The sequence below is a fragment of the Musca vetustissima genome, unplaced genomic scaffold (assembly GCF_032173495.1).
Source record: "Musca vetustissima isolate MV318-11 ecotype Yass unplaced genomic scaffold, APGP_CSIRO_Mvet_v1 utg5974, whole genome shotgun sequence".
Lineage (NCBI taxonomy): Eukaryota > Metazoa > Arthropoda > Insecta > Diptera > Muscidae > Musca > Musca vetustissima.
Genome location: NW_026889682.1, coordinates 74,276 through 90,985, shown reverse-complemented (window position 1 = coordinate 90,985; position 16,710 = coordinate 74,276). Strand labels below are relative to the sequence as shown.

The window sequence follows — 16,710 nt, the reverse complement described above, 5'->3', positions numbered from 1 at the left end:
TTGGAAAAGATCGGTTAATATTTAGGGGATGAAATGGACCAAATACTAAATTTTTGTCGGTTTTTCTGGTCGCTCCAGAAGCCGCAATTATGACCCAAACACCGCGTGGAGAAGGGGATCGGGCCAGAGAATAAGCATGCATGTTTTGATAAAGATCGGTCAATATTTAGCGGGTCAAATTGACCCTGACTTTTGTGTGAAAAATGAGAAAATTTGTATTCTATAGCGTATATATTTACTCCTGAAGGATATAGACCCGAGGAGTTGATAGTATATCCAAGAGGAGTGGTTAACCTTTAAATTTTTACCAAATATAGTGATGTATCTACTCAGGTGTGGGAGTTACACTCCAATATTTACAGGTGCTTACGTACTCAGATATTATTTTGTAACCCATTACCACATCAGAGGGCGGAAATATAGCGCTGATCGCTTTGAAATTTTCCATGAACTTCCAGTTATGGTCAAGGACAACGCCTACAATTTTCGTTGATGATCAGATTAAACTTTTGGGATGAAATGGATCGAAAACTTATTTTTTTTGTGTGTTTTCAAGTCGAATTTAGTCCGAACATCAGAACACAACCCATCGTGAAGGGAATCTGAACAAGCAATTTGAAGGACTGAATATTCGAAAATGTAAGAAAGATGTGCTGTTGACCTCTAATCGGGCAAGAGGGGGCAATTATTACGAAATATTACGCAGACTCGGAATAAACATCCGCAGAAAGTTAGAGTTCCGTGGTAGTTGTGTAGGGTATCGTATGGTCGGCCCCGTCCGACTATACTGCTTCGCTCACTGGTTTTTTTATATTGAGATATTTAAAGATTTGGGTTTGATATTGTTAAGTAATATTAATTATATTTGTGGCTCTGTGCCCTTAAACATGATTTAATGCAAATCTCAATGGGACACCCATTGATTATTCGGAGTCCAATTACATGGAGTGGGTCGAATATATATATATATATATATATATATATTGGCTGTGTCTGTACAAAAAGCAATCTGATAAACATTAGGAGTTTGGTGCACCATTTATAGAAATCGGGCGAAAGTATATATCGAAGCTATATCCAAACCCGAACCGATTTCAACGATTTTTGATGCGTCATTTACTTAAAATCGGACGAAAATATATATGGAGATATATCCAAATCTGAGCCGATTTCAACGAAACTTGCCACACGTTAGGTTATACTAACATCAGTACGTTGTGCGAAATCATCTTTATTTTCGGTCTTTGGTGCACCATTAACTTAAAGTCGGATAAAACTATATATGGGAGCTATATCTAAATCTGAACTGATGTCATTAAAACTTGGCACACGTTTGTTATAATAACTTCAGTACGTTGTGCAAAATTGTGTGTTAATCGGCCATCTTTTGGGGATTTGGCACACCATTTACTGAAAATCAGACGAAACTATATATGGGAGCTATATGAAAATATGAACCGATTTTTCCCAAATTTAATAGGGTTCGTCCTTGGGCCAAACAAATGAGCTGTGCCTGTGCTTTGTTTACAATTTAACATGGACAGACGGACGGACATGCATAAATCGACTATGCATATTCTCGAAAGGAACCATGGGTCTTTCTCGTTTCCTTTTGCCTGTTACAAACATATGCACAAAGACATAATATCCTCTACCACAGTGTGGTGAAGGGTATAAAAACTACTGTTATAGAAATGATTATAAATTAAATTTGCCTTAACAAAATATTCTTCAAAAATTCGATTAAAAACACATTAAAACATATTCCTGAAAATGCAAGTTTAGGTCCTTAAAAATATCCTTAACAAATCACCATTGGATCCTTGAAATTATCCTTAAAAAATCCATGCATTTATTCAAAAATCCACTCCAAAGTCCATTAAAATATAATAATTAATAATAAAATTAATAATTAATCGGTTGGGCCGAACTTTTGATACACTCCCTTATGGTGGCGGATATAAATTAATTAAAAATACTAGTTATCTTTCGGGAGATATAACGAGTTATACCATGGCAAATTTTTGGTAGGAAAATTTGACACCCAATGGGAATCAAATAAGAGTCCATTTGTAAAAAAAACAATCCCCAAAGGGGGTACCGTCATGTGTAGCTATCCAAAAAAAAAAAAAAAAAAAAAAAAAAAAATACTCAATACTGAGCAAAGCTTTCGATTGGTTTAAAATCCACGTTTATATTTGCGGTGGCCTTTAAAATATCGTATTTTGAAATGTTGAACCATATCTAGAAATCGAAAGAATCATATTTAGAAATCTTAAATGGCGAAAACATATTTGCAGGACATTTGCCACAACCCCATAAAAGGTCCAAATTCATTTTAAATATTTATTCATTTAAATAGCCCTCCATAGGAAGGTCCCATTTTTTGGTATTTCCATGGTTTTTAGGACATTTCCCAATTGAAGTGGCTTTAAGGGGACCCCCCCCCCATTCTCGGGGTCAAAATTTTTGTTGATATAATTCGAATCTACACTGATTAAAGAATGTCTCTACAAAATTTCAAGTGAAAATCTCAAGAACTCTTGAAGATATAGCCGATTTATTGTGTCAGCATCAAGTGACGGCTGAAGGGCTTCTCAAACTTTTAACGCGTTTTTCTCAAAACATTTTTTTGCGAATGGCTCAAAAACTAATAGTCCAATCGGTTTCAAATTTTGCAACGTTTCTCTGGGAGTGTATAGCGCTCGTATGAACTAGGATAAAGCCAATCGGTGAAGATCTTCCTTATTTTTTAACTTGGTTTTTGTTAAAAAATCGGCGATTTTCCAAAAATATTTTTTCAAAGGTCCACCATTTTGTTAATTTTAGAGCGAAGTCAATAATCCTAGTTCATACGAGAGCCAGACATGTACTCTTTCTAACACCGTTGCAATTTTCGGATTCCGATGTTCCAGTGTGGAGTTATCATGCCCGCCATCAAAAATAAGGACTTGTCTTTAATTACAAAAAAAAAACAACAAAACAATAACAAAAAATTTTTGTAAATTATTTTTCTTCTCTTTTAAATCTTCAAATATATATGTGCAAAGTTACAAACCTTAACAAGCATTGGTATTGATTTATCAGCCCATTGAAATTCTTGAAAAATTAAAATCGAGAATGGGTGGGGTTCCCTTAAATTGGCATAGTTCCCATATGAAGTTCACAACATTTTTACGGTATGTTTAAGGTCCTAATCTGCAAGAATAGGGAATATGTTCCTGATAAACATTTTACAATGTTGTTCCATATTCTGATATAATCCAAATATAAGGGTCTCAAGCGATTTTAGGTAGGTCTGAGTGTCCATCTTATGGTGAAGGGAGAAATATATTCGGTACTGTCAAACTTATCGACTTCTTAACTTTTCATTAAATAGCTAGCTAATTTAATTCATGGGAATTTGACGATTAATAAAATAAAATATGGGTATTTTTCCAATACAGTGCCCTAGGCCCTACATAAAATTATTACATAACTATTTAGAGTATAAATAATGTTCTCATCGGCTCCATAATATTTATTTTTTAACAGACCCAAAATAAATTCACCATAGAAAAAATAAAATCAATAGAAATCATCGTCAATCGCTTGTCACACAACACATCATCACGATTTTTCGGAATTTGGTCTATCAACATTTTCTTTACTTATTTTTTTCTGAGAAATTACTTAAACGAAGAGGATAACAACATCGACAATTGTCTGGCATTACTTACCTAATGTTGGATGAATATTTGATCCCGACGCTGGTGAATTGTTGCTGTTAATGTTATTGGAATTGTAAACGTTGGCAGCATTCAGACTTGTGTTACTGTGATTGCTGTTGGTCGATGATGCAGAACCGGCACTGACACTACCTCCACTACTGGTACTGCCATTGGCTAGATGATGATTCTGTTGTTGTTGCTGCTGCTGTTGTTGTTCGTTTAGAAGGCCACCAACGCCACTACGCTGGCTGCCACCATTCAATTGTTGGGTCATATGGTGTGGTATAGCTGTAGTGGTATCTGTACCACCACCACCACAACTGTTGCTATTATTGCTGCTGCTATTATTACCTTTCGCAGGAGGATAGGGGAAATTGAGACGATGTTGCTGCTGTTGTTGTTGTTGCTGCTGATTATCAATAGTCATTGGTGATGTTAGAGTATGGCTGCTACCATTTGAGCTTAAAGGCGATGTGATACTTTCACCACTCGGTGTTAAATCATTGTGTGGTGGTGGCTGTTGTTGTTGTTGCTGCTGCTGTTGCTTTTGTTGCTGATTTTTATGTTTATTATAGAAAAGTGCTGAGGCGGCTGCTGTGGCCGATGAGGGTGATTGGGCGTTATTGGAGCTGGCAGCAAATTTGTTTGTTTCACCAACCGTAGTTGTAGTTGTCGTTGAAGATGCCACAGATGTTGTTGCAATGAATGCCGCGCCAGCTGTCGTTGTCGTACTTGTTACTATCGTTGTGGCTGCCACAGCCACTGTTTGCGCGTTTCCTGCTACTGCCGCTGCTGCTGTTGTTGTTGTATTATCCAATGACAATATCGTTTTCAAAGGTTTATTATTATTGACGGTTTTGTCATTGAGTGCACTGGAATCTAATGACTTGATATTTTTCTGTAAGACACAATGGAGAAGGACGAAAAGAGAAAGAAATGTGAAGAAGGATAAGAAAAATGCAGAAAATCAGTGAACAAATATTTTATGGATGGCAAAGACATCGAAACACGGTGGGTTATTTTTGTTGTTTTTTTTTTACTTTTATAATGAGATGAAATTGTAGTGGAGAGAAAAGTAACACAAGTGCATGGCCCAAAGTACATAAGAACAGAACAACTACATTTTATGACAAGCAATTCAGGTGTGTAATGAGGGAAAAATGAACCCATCCACTTCCCGTTAATAATTCACAAAAGGACCTTAAGAGAATGTCGGAAAACCCCATTGGAATATATAAATGTCTGTTTTTGATACATTTAATAGTAATTTGTTGACAAAGTATTCTGAAGAATTATGAAAACTATGCAATTTTGTTGAAACTGAAAATTCTGAGAAATTATGAATAATTTATTATTATATCTCATCAGGTATTGAATCATCAGGCATAAGAATTTAACATTTTCTGTGAACGAGGAACAAATTTATACACTGCACAACTATGTTATAGAGGTATTGTAGTATTGTGTGGCTCCAATAATATGTAACGTCATGTAATATTGGTCCTGGACCCACCTTTTACTAATAGCTGAGTCGATCTAACTACGTGTGTCTGTTAGTCCGTATTTTATTTTATAAGCAAAGTACAGGCCACAGTTATGGACAAATCGTCAAGTCAGTGCGTTTCTGGCCAAAGAAGACATCCAATATTTTTGATAATCATCAGTCAATATTTTAGAGATGAATGGAGTTCATAGAATAACTGTATGTAGGGATTCTTAATGGGCAAGTTGAAGAAGGAAATCTTCACATGCGAAGGAATGCATTCTTTACAGACGGGCTGATTCAAAGAGTCATTCATAAACGAAGTGAAGAACACGATGAAGAAGAACGAGGGTGTATTTCGGGGAGAGTGCAGTTTCCATAGACGAGCTAAAGAAGGCAGTATTTATAGTACAGATTATTTAAAGGCGTTTATAGATGATTTGAATTTGAAGAAGAGAGTTGGACAGATATATGAAGAAGGGATTTTTCAAATACCAACAGAAGCAGGGAGTCTTTAATAGACTCATAGAAGGAAGTATATTTTTCAAAGATGAACCGAAAACTTTCACATAAGAGATGAAGCAAAAATAGGTTTTTATAGACGATTATTTAAAAGATGAACTGATTAGTTTGCCCGAGGAGAGTCTATTATATAAAAAATAAGGCAGGAATTAGTTATAGGCGTATTGAAGGCTACTCCAATATAATGTATTATGTTTGTCATTTCGTTTTCATCACCTTGAAATACTCTTTGAAGTAATAACATGAGTTTAGTTATGCCATATTGGCGGTCAGTCCGGACCAATCGACTATCATCATTTTCTTGCATTGCAAAATTTCTTTAATGATAAAAAATTGGTATCTAGGGAGGAGTGTGAAAATCGACTACTAGAGTTTTTTGCAAATAGAGAGCAGGACTTATATGAGAAAACATTTAAAATGGCAAAAAAACGATGCATATTTGGCCGAAATCGGACATTCCGAAGCATCTTGAATAAAGTTCTATAGTTCATAAAAAAATAATGGATTTATTTTTCCTCAACCCAATATTTTTACTAAGCCGATGTTTGGACCTTCTGGTACCTCTTTTACGAAGTGTCAAATTTTTCGATATTTATTAATCCAATATTTAGTGAATGTCTCCACTACTCATGGAACCTCCCCAACAAAGGGTCTAAATTTAGAAAATTATAAATCCAATATCAAGCAAACAGAAAATTCCATCAGGATTAGAATGAATACATTCTCGGCCAATTTCCGACATTTGAAATAGTGTTCCAAATTATAGACAGTCCAGTTGGAAAATTTAAACGGAACTTTTTTAAATCCATCACCATTCTGTGGTACAGGGTGTTATATTTTTGTGCATATGTTTGTAACAGGAAAAAGTAAACGAGATACACATATGGTTCCTTTTGAGAATATGCATAGAATCACTTTCTGAGTCGAATTATGCATGCCCGTCCGTCCGTTTGTCCATGTTAAATTTTAAACAAGATATAGTTCGAATTTATAATCCGATTCGAATGATATTTGGCACAGATTACTTATTTGGTCCAAGGACGTACTCTATTGAAATTAGAGAATTTCGGTTCCCATTTTATTTAAATGGTGCACCAAACTTCCAATACTGAATTAGGTCCAGATTTATGTATGTGAAGTTTTGTTGAAGTTGGTTCAGATTTAGATATAGCTCCCATATATAGTTTTGTCCGATTTTATTCAAATGGCGCACCAAACGAATATTTTTCCGATTGAGACAACATTTTCCAGATCCTACTGAATTGGGTCCATATAGATGCATGATATAATATTTGTCCGAATGATACGTAATTTGCATAGCGTATTGAATTGAGTTTAGAGAGATGTGTATTAAGTTTTGTAAAAATCGCTTCAGATTTAGATATATCCCGTTTATATTTTCGTACTATTTTATATCACTGGTGCACCGAAGAGCCTACTGTGTTGATATAGCTCATATACCTATTTCCGTCCGATTATATGCAACTGGAGGAGCCTATGTTTGTTCGCCTAACATAAAATATTGGATAGCGTATTGGATTGAAATTGGTTTCGATTTAGCTTCAATGTATGTTTTTATCCGTTTGTCCGAGATAAATTTTGGACAGCGCACTGCAGCGTACTAAATTGTAGATGCCGAAGTTGCTCAACCATGTCCATATAGTTCCCATACATAATTTTGATCGAATTCATACAAATGGTACACTAAAGAAACTAAGTCTGTCCGATTGATATGCAATTTTTCATAAATTTTTATGGGTTGTTTTAAATTAATTGAACTATCATGTAGTCCACACATCTAATTTCGTCCGATTCTATTTCAATGGTCCTCCCAAGATGCTATGTCTGTTATGTCTACAAGAAATTGTACATACGAGCATCTTTTGTACATATCCAAACTCGTGAAGGGCGACCTTTGAACTTTCAAGGAATTCGATATGTCAAATTATAGCCACTCCAATGAAAAACCAAAAGAAAAGCGGAAACCCCACAACCCTAAAATACCGAATAATATAACAAATATAAAATACCGAAATTTGATGTATATTGAGGATTCCCTAAAAAATGAAAAAATATTGATCTGAAACCCCATGAAAACTTGAAAAATCAAATTAAAGCCAGGAAATATGGACCAATATTGATAATTTTTCGTAGGCACATTTTCTTCTCAAAAAGAATCCAACATATTAAATTGGTCCTAAATTAGTTGAAACACATGCTAAAGCTCTGTGATGTAGCGTTATACGGGGGCTCCCTAAAAGGTGTGCCACTACTCAAAATAACAAATTACAACCAATTAACATGTGCCCATAGGATTGTGACATAGGATTTTATTCTGATCAAGAATCTATATACTTTCCGAATCAATATACTTTAATACACGCTGATGGAGGGTATACAAATAAAGAAGGTCTTTTTATACCCTCCACCATAGTATGGAGGGTATATTAATTTTGTTTTTCCGTTTGTAACTCATCGAAATAATCATTTCCGATCCTATATAGTATATATATTCTTGATCAGCGTAAAATTCTATGACGATATAGCGTCTAAACGAATTGAGATATATCGCCAAAATTTTGCATAGAGTCATCTTTTGTCTGCAGGCAGGTCAAGTTCGAAGATGGGCTTTATCGATCCACGTTTAGGCATAGCTCCCATATAAGGGTACCCCCAATTTTCGCTATTTTGAGGTTCTTGAGCGCGTTTTTTAACTGAATTCGACGAAATTTGGTACCTTGGGTTCTTATTGGGTAGAAAATCTCTCCACTAAAAATTATAAATATGGGTCCATATTTGCGGATAGCCCCCATATAAGGGTACCCCTAATTTTGCGGTATTTTGGGGGTTTGATCGCATTTTTCGACCGAATTCGTTGAAATTCGTTACTTTGAGTTCTTATTGGATAGCAAATCTCTATACTAAAAATTATAAATATAGGTCAATTTTTTCGGGTAGCCCCCATATTAGGGTACCCAACAATTTTCGGTATTTTAGGGTTCTTAAGCGCTGTTTTCAACCGAATTCGCTGAAATTTTGTACATTGGGTTCTTATTGGGTACCAATTTCCGCCAATAAAAATTATAAATATAGGTCCACTTTTTCTGGTAGCCCCCATATAAGAGTACCTCCCAATTTCCAGTTTTTGGGGTTTTTGACCGGATTTTTTCACAGAATTGGCTGTAATTTAATAATTTGAGTTCTTATTGGGAAGCAAATCTCTCCACAAAAAAAATATAAATATAGGTCAATTTTTTCGGGTAGCCCAATATAAGGGTACCCTCAATTTTCGATATTTTGAGGTTCTTGAGGGCTTTTCCAACCGAATTCGCAGAAATTTGGTATTTTGTAGTCGTATTTGGTAACAAATCTCCCCACCAAATTCACCACTTTTTAGGGGTAGTCCCCATATAACCCCCTTTTTTATATTAAAATAGTTATATGATTTGTTCTGTGTGTTGCGGTTGGGTAGTGTTACGGGGAATAGTCAATTTTTACCCTATAAAGGCTATTTAACCATCTGTTGTAAGCATTCCGCCTTCTAAAGATATTGTGATAAAAAACACAAACATGACGATAATATCGACAGACATTTAGGCATCTCCTTAATATAGTGATACCTCCTGAAGGAAATAATTGAGATAAACAATTAAAATGTTGGGTTCAAAATTGGCATATACCGGTCATTATTTGGGAGTAGCCCTTTCCTACATAGTGTATCAATATTGGCCCCCTTTAGGCATACCCTCATATAACATTGTAATCTAAATTACAGTAGTTTGAGGATTTTATACTCTACCATGCATTATCAGTATAAGTCCACTTTTTGGATCTTACAGATTTTAGGAAAAATCCCCATTAAAAATTGCTAATGTTTGTATTTGGTGTACATAATGGTTTACATAAACCGGTTTGTAGAATTATCGGTATATGCCCACTTTTTGGTGTGTTCCCTACATTTTCATTGCATGTATATGTCAGTGTATTTATGGTGGAAAGTATCAAAGTTCGGCCCGGCCGAACTTAACGCTTTTTCACTTGTTCTTTTTTTTCAATTTAAAACAAAATTTCATTCTGTTGTCTTTAAATGAAAAACTATTGGGTATAGGATTATTTTTTTTTCTAACCCCAACATTTATTATTATTCATTTTCAATTTTGAACTGTCTACATTGCATGCAACACTGATTTTATTTCTATTTTTTCTTTAATATTTTTTTTTCTAACATTTAAAACGGAAAAATAGTGAATAGCAAAAGGTAAATTCTATGGTTGAATGATAATGTAAAGGATTTTGAAAAACACGCTAAAGAGTGGGTACAATTTTTAATTTAAGATTTAAGGCCGATTACAAGTAGAGGGTTTGGTTCAAGAAACAGCAGTCAAAGATCACAAATAGAAGGGAAAGTAAGTAAACATGCAGAAAAAAGACATTAAAAATTCTAATCTAAAGGCAACAGCTGCTTCGGCTTGCCTCTACAAAGGTATGGGTTGGAAGATGGGGCAAGCAGGTCGTAAACAGGAAAAGAATTACATCAAAGGGCGGAAAATGTGATAGTATGAATTAAATGGTAACGAAAAACGAAAACGAACAACAAGAACAAACTATGAAGAAAGTGAAGTGGAAAATTTGCACTATCTGCACTACTTACTGATTCGGCCAACTTGTGTAGTGTGGCATTAATGCGTTCCGGATTACGCGGTGGTGGTTCTGGTGGCTCGGATGCAGCCATTGTGGGACCACTATTTGCAATATTTATTTGCATAATACAGGTGATAGTAGTGGTGGTAGTTGTGCGAAGTGTTTTCTCTTGGCGTTCTCTACTCTCTACAGTTAAGCGTTTCGCTAAATGTTAGTCTGATTTAATTTTAATGCATTTCTCTATGATTATTTCTATGACAACCTTGCGGGTTCGTGTTTGTCGGAAAAAATGCTTAGAAGTTTTTTTCTAGCATTCACACACTCTCATACTGTCCCGTTTTTAGGGAAGAGTTACTTTTCTCTTTACTTGTTATTTTTTTCGAATACATTGGTTAATTAGGTGTAAGCTTGCACGTATTTCATACAGTTTTTGCTGTTGTTGTCAGTTTGAGTACATTACATACCAAAGGACTGGACATTTAATTTGTTTATTGTTTACTTTTGTTGTTGTTGTTGCTGTTGTAGTTTTGCATTACACAAGACAGACGCAGACATTAACACACATGAATCATTTAAAGTGGTAAAACAATAATAACAAATGAAAATTGAAAATTCTTACAGTTACATTCAACCATCATGGCATGATGATGATGAGGATTCATTAAATATTTGTTGTAGAGTTTTGTAAATACATTTATATATATTTGCATGTGTGTGTGTTTATCTGAAAATACAAAGAGATGAAAATATTTGTGTTTTATTTTTATTGCAATTTAAATAGTAATTCTTTAATGGAGGATTCTTTGAAATGATGGAAATGAAAATGTTTTGATTTTTTTTTTTTACTTTTGTTCAGCAGTTTTACTCTACATCGTACTGTGGTACAGGGAATTTTCTTTGTGCATTTGTATTTAACAAGCAGAGGGAATCAAGGTAGAACCATAGATATTTTAGACATTTACTACTAAAATATCATGGAATAAGACTCGGCTGGGTGTTAAGAATGTAAATGCAAATTGGACTAAATTGTAACTTGTAATGAGGAAGAACGCTATTCATTTGAGACATTTGTCGAACGAACTTTAGTTATTTTCGTACATCATTTTGATGAAATCGGATGAAAATATATATGGAAGCTATATCTAAAACTGAGACGTCTTCAATCCCCAAACGCAATATTTCATGTAAAGCAAACAGACATAAATCGGACAAAAATATATGAGGGAGCTATATCTATATCTGAGCTATATCTATATCGGAGCTATATCTATATCTGAGCTATATCTATATGATCTGTGGCGCACCATTTACATAAAATGGGACTATAATATATATGTGAGCTATATTTTTAAATCTGAACCGTTTTCAAACTTAACAAAAAGTATTCTAGCACCCTCTTGACCGATTAGAGATCAACAGCACATTTTCCTTACACTGACATATTTTCCGAATATCCCAATATTCTGTACAGCCCTTCCAATTACTTGTCCAGATTCACTTCACCGTGTGTTCACTTCATCCCAAAATTTTAATCTGATCATCACAGAAAATTAAAGGCGTTGTCCTTGACCATACCTGGATCCTCAAGGAAAATTTCAAAGCGATGAGCGCTATATTTCCCCCCTCTATTGTGGTAATATGTTACAAAATAATATATGTATACGTAAGTTCCTGAAAATATTTACGTGTAACTCCCACATCCGAGTACATACGAACATATAATTGGTATCAATTTAAAGGTGAACCACTCCTCTTAAATATACTATCAACTTCCTGGGTCTATGTCCTTCAGGAGTAAATATATACGACATAGAATACCAAATTTGTCATTTTTCACACAAAAGTCAGGGTCCATTTGACCCCCTAAATATTGACCGACCTTTATCAAAACAGGCATGCTTATTCATTGGCCCGATCCCCTTCTCCATGCAAAAACTTGCGATGTTTGTGCCATAATTGCGGCCTCTGGAGCGTCCAGGAAAACCGACAAAAATTAAGTATTTGGTCCATTTCATCCCCTTAATATTAACCGATCTTTACCAAAGGCAGAACCCATCCTACATGCAAAATTTCGTGAAGATTGGTCCATAACTGTTGCCTGTATCGTGTTTACAAATTATAATGGACAGACGGACGGACGGACGTACATGTCTAGATCGACTCAGCTAGCCGAGATATGCCGATCGTCATATACTTAAAGGTGGGTCTAGGACCAATATTTCGCGGTGTTATAAACTCTTGGGGCTGCACAAAGCTATAATAACCTGACAACATAGTTGTGTAGGGTATAAATAGACTCCTCAGTGCGCCACTTACATAAAATCGCACGAAAATATATATGGGAGCTATAACTAAATTGGATCATATTTCAACAAAACTTCACGGATGGCAACCTGTAGTAACTTCAATACGGTATGCAAAATTTTGTCTCAATCGAAAAACATTGGCTGTATGGTGCTCCATTTACATAAAATCGGAGGAAACTATATATGGGAAATATATATCTAAATATCAATCAATTCTAACAAAACTTCGCATACATCAATCTGGAGCTAATTCAGTACCCTGTGCAAAAATTTGTTTCAATCGGACCAATATTGGAGGTTTGGTCCACCATTTACATAAAATCGGACGCAACTATATATGAAAGCTATATCTAAATCTAAACCGATTTCAACAAAACTTCGCATACATCAGTTTGCATCTGATTCAGTACTCTGTGCAAAATTTTGTCTTGATTTACATTTTATGGGACGAAAATATATATTGCAGCTATATCTAAATCCCAAACGATTTTTCCACTTTTAATAGGGTTTGTCCTTGGGCCAAATAAAAGAGCTGTACCAAGCTGTGTGATCCAAATGTGACCTGTACCTTTTTCACAATTTAACACGGACAGACAGAAGGACTGATATGCATAAATCTACTCAGAAAGTTATTCTATAAATATTCTCAAAATGAACCCTGTGTCAATCTCGTTTCCTTTTGGCTGTTACATGCACATGCACAAAGACATAATACCCGGTACCACAATATGGTAAAGGGAATAAAATGTGTACCAATATTGGAAAACATTTTAGAAATTCAAATAACCAGTCATCTGTCTGTCATCTGTCCACCAATAATTGTGCAATGCCTTTATGTAGCAGTCACACCAAAACATGGACCGATGTTTTAGACCTCAGATAATTTGTATTCGATTTACAAATGTCCATCAGTCCGTCTGGCTGGAACCTCCCTCTCAAAATGGTCACAAATTTAATGAATTATACCCTACACAACTATGTTGTCAGGGTATTACAGCGCCAAGAGTTTGTAACGCCGCGAAGTATTGGCCCAGACCCACCTTTAAGTATACCGATCGCCATATCTTTAACTAACTAACTGTCTAACTGTCAGTTCGTCTGTCCAAGTTGATAGTACATCGAAGAGAAGTGGTTGACATTTAAATTGATATCAATTATATTGTCGTATGTACTCGGATGTGGGAGTTAAACTTAAATATTTATAGGTGCTTACGTATTCAAATATTATTTAGTAACCCATTAGAGAGCAGAAATATAGCGCTGGACGCTTATTGGTACTGAATATTGGTAATAATCGGCAAAATGTTAGCGTAAGGAAAATGTGCTGTTGATCTCTAATCGGTCAAGAGGGTGCATTGTCACGAAATATTGCCCGTGTACGAAATGAACAGAAAGTTACAGTTCCGTGGTAGTTGTGTAGAGTATCGTATGACCGGCCCCGTACGACTATACTGCTCCGCTCACTATTTATACTCTTCACCACACTGTGGTACAGGGTATTATGTCTTTGTGCATATGTTTGTAACAGGCAAAAAGAATCGAGATAGACCCAGGGTTCCTTTTCAAAATATGCATAGAATCATTTTCTGAGTCGATTTATGCTTGTCCGTCCATGTATTTTTGTTAACAAAATACAGGCCGCATTTATGATCCGATTTGGATGAAACTTGGCACAGTTCACATATTTGGCCTAAGGACGAATCCTATTGAAATTGGAGAAAATTGGTTCAAATTTAGATATAGCTCCCATATAAGTTTCGTCTGATTTTATGTAAATGATGCACCAAACTCCCAATATTTTTCCGATTGGGACAAAATTTTGCACATTGCACCGAATCAGGTCCATGCTCATGTGTCCGGAGTTTTATTGGAATCGGTTCAGACTTAGATATAACTCCCAAATATATAGTCGTCCGATTTGATGTGAGTGATGCACGAAACTCCCAATATTTGTCCGATTGGGACAACATTTTGCACAGAGTACTGAATTAGGTCCAGACTGATGTCTGTGAAGTTTAATTAAAATCGGTTTAGATATAGCTTCCATATATAGTTTATTTCCATTTTATGTGAATGATGCACCAAACTCCCAATATTTGTCCGATTGGCACAAAATGTTGCACAGAGTATTGCATTAGATCCAGATTGATGTCTGCATTTTTTTTAAATCGGTTCAGATTTAGATATAGCTCCTATATATAGTTTCGTCCCATTATTTGTGAATGCTACACCAAACTCCCAATATTTGTCTGATTGAGTAAAATTTTGCCTAGCGAATGCTATTGAAAAAAATGATGCGTGATAAGGTTTGTTGAAATCTGCAGATTTTGATATAGTTCTTATATATATGTTTTTTCGTTCGATTTTATGTAAATGGCGGTTACACGAAATTGGTCAGACGGTGTTAAATTGAATATAGTGATTACAAGACAATGGTATGCAACGGTTACTCATTTAGGTCCATGTGTTTATATATAGCTCTCATACATAATTTGACTCGATTTTATATAAATTGTACACCAAAGAATCCAAGTCTGTCCGTTTGACATGCAATTTTTCATTGATTTCAGAGGGGTACTAGTATGGGCTTTTTCAATTGGTTCAAATATTTATCTATATAGCATATTTAATTTTGCCCGATTTCATCTCAATGGTCCTACAAAGATTCTATGATCGTTTTATCTACAGGATATTGTAAATATTAACATGTCTTGCAAGTACCCAAAGTGGTGAAGGGTATCGTATAGTCGGCCCCGTCCGACTTTGGACTTCCCTTACGGGTTTTTTATAATACCATGTCAACGGACTATCCGATTTGAGCCGAACTTTGCGAAACATATTATCTTTGTCAATATTATATATATACCGACTCGCCCACTGCTTCTGGTACATCTTTCACGAAGTGTTCAAATTTGGAAATTTTGTAACCCAAAGTCAGGCAAATGGAGTGGCAGATTTGATACAAAATGTGCACAACGTTATATTTCATTCAAACTTAAATCGACTTCGAAAGTGGGACCAATCGGTGCCCTACTTCTGGTAATCTACCCACAAAATGGTCAACATTTTGCTGAAAATTAATTTTATAATATTATGAAATTCAAATCGGATAGTACCGATTTGAACAAAACTTTGCACAACCTAATATTTATTCCCTCAGCTTTATGGCTAATGATATGGCAAAAATGTGTCCCATCAAAATATTGGTTTTAGACCCCATGTCTCTTAGGACCCAATACGTTTCAGACAATTTGGAATCGATTTGCAAATGTCCGTCCGTCTGCCTGGCCGTCCGATAACTCTCGAAAGGAGTAACTTATATTAACCAAACTTTGAACATTGTAGTATTTCTACCAAACTTAGTTAAAGTTCGAAGATGCGGAATATCGGTTAGTTTTATAATATCGTCCAATTTATTATATTCACCAAGCCTAGACCAAGTCCGAAGGGTGGACTCATCGATTCACTCCTTTTGGTACCTTTCCTAGATATGGTCACATTTTAAATTTTTTATAAATTCAATGTCAGGCTAATAGAATGCCCGATTTAAACAAAACCTTACACAATTTATTACCTTTACCAAGCATTGACCAAGTCCGAAGGTGGGACCCATTGATCTACTTCTGCTGTTATCTTTCCCATAAATGGTGAATATTTTCAATTTTTATAAATCCCGTATCGAAAACAAGCTTTGCACAACATCAAGTCCGAAGGTGGGACAGGCGGGTCCCCTTCCCTTCTCTAATTCCTACTGGTCAATATTTTATAAATTTCTACATTCAATTTGAAGCGAATTGCATAACCGATTTTATCAACATTAAATTGGGAACCTCTTTGACAAAAAACATATTCTTCATATAAAGCGAATACCTGTGTGTTAATGCGAGTACCTACGCAAACGCAAATTAAAATACAAATTTTAACAAAGGCATAATTTTTGCAATTTATTTCTCACTATGTTTTGTTGACCTAAACCCCATTGTTCCCTAATAAATATACCAAGCCTTGATTTATTGACGAGGGGAATACAAATATTTTTCAGTCTTCG

The 16,710-nt window shown here is 35.3% G+C and overlaps 1 protein-coding gene across 1 annotated transcript; it reads right to left on the bottom strand.

Moving 5' to 3' along the window:
* Nucleotides 1-3,193: 3,193 nt before the first annotated feature.
* LOC133337333 (dual specificity protein kinase splA-like) lies at nucleotides 3,194-10,447 on the bottom strand. The gene is made up of 3 exons (XM_061545566.1): nucleotides 10,367-10,447; nucleotides 3,720-4,608; nucleotides 3,194-3,198 (listed from the first exon to the last, which is right to left on the bottom strand). The coding sequence occupies exons 1-3, from the start codon at nucleotides 10,445-10,447 to the stop codon at nucleotides 3,194-3,196; spliced, it is 975 nt and encodes a 324-aa protein (XP_061401550.1).
* Between the last annotated feature and the right edge of the window lie 6,263 nt (nucleotides 10,448-16,710).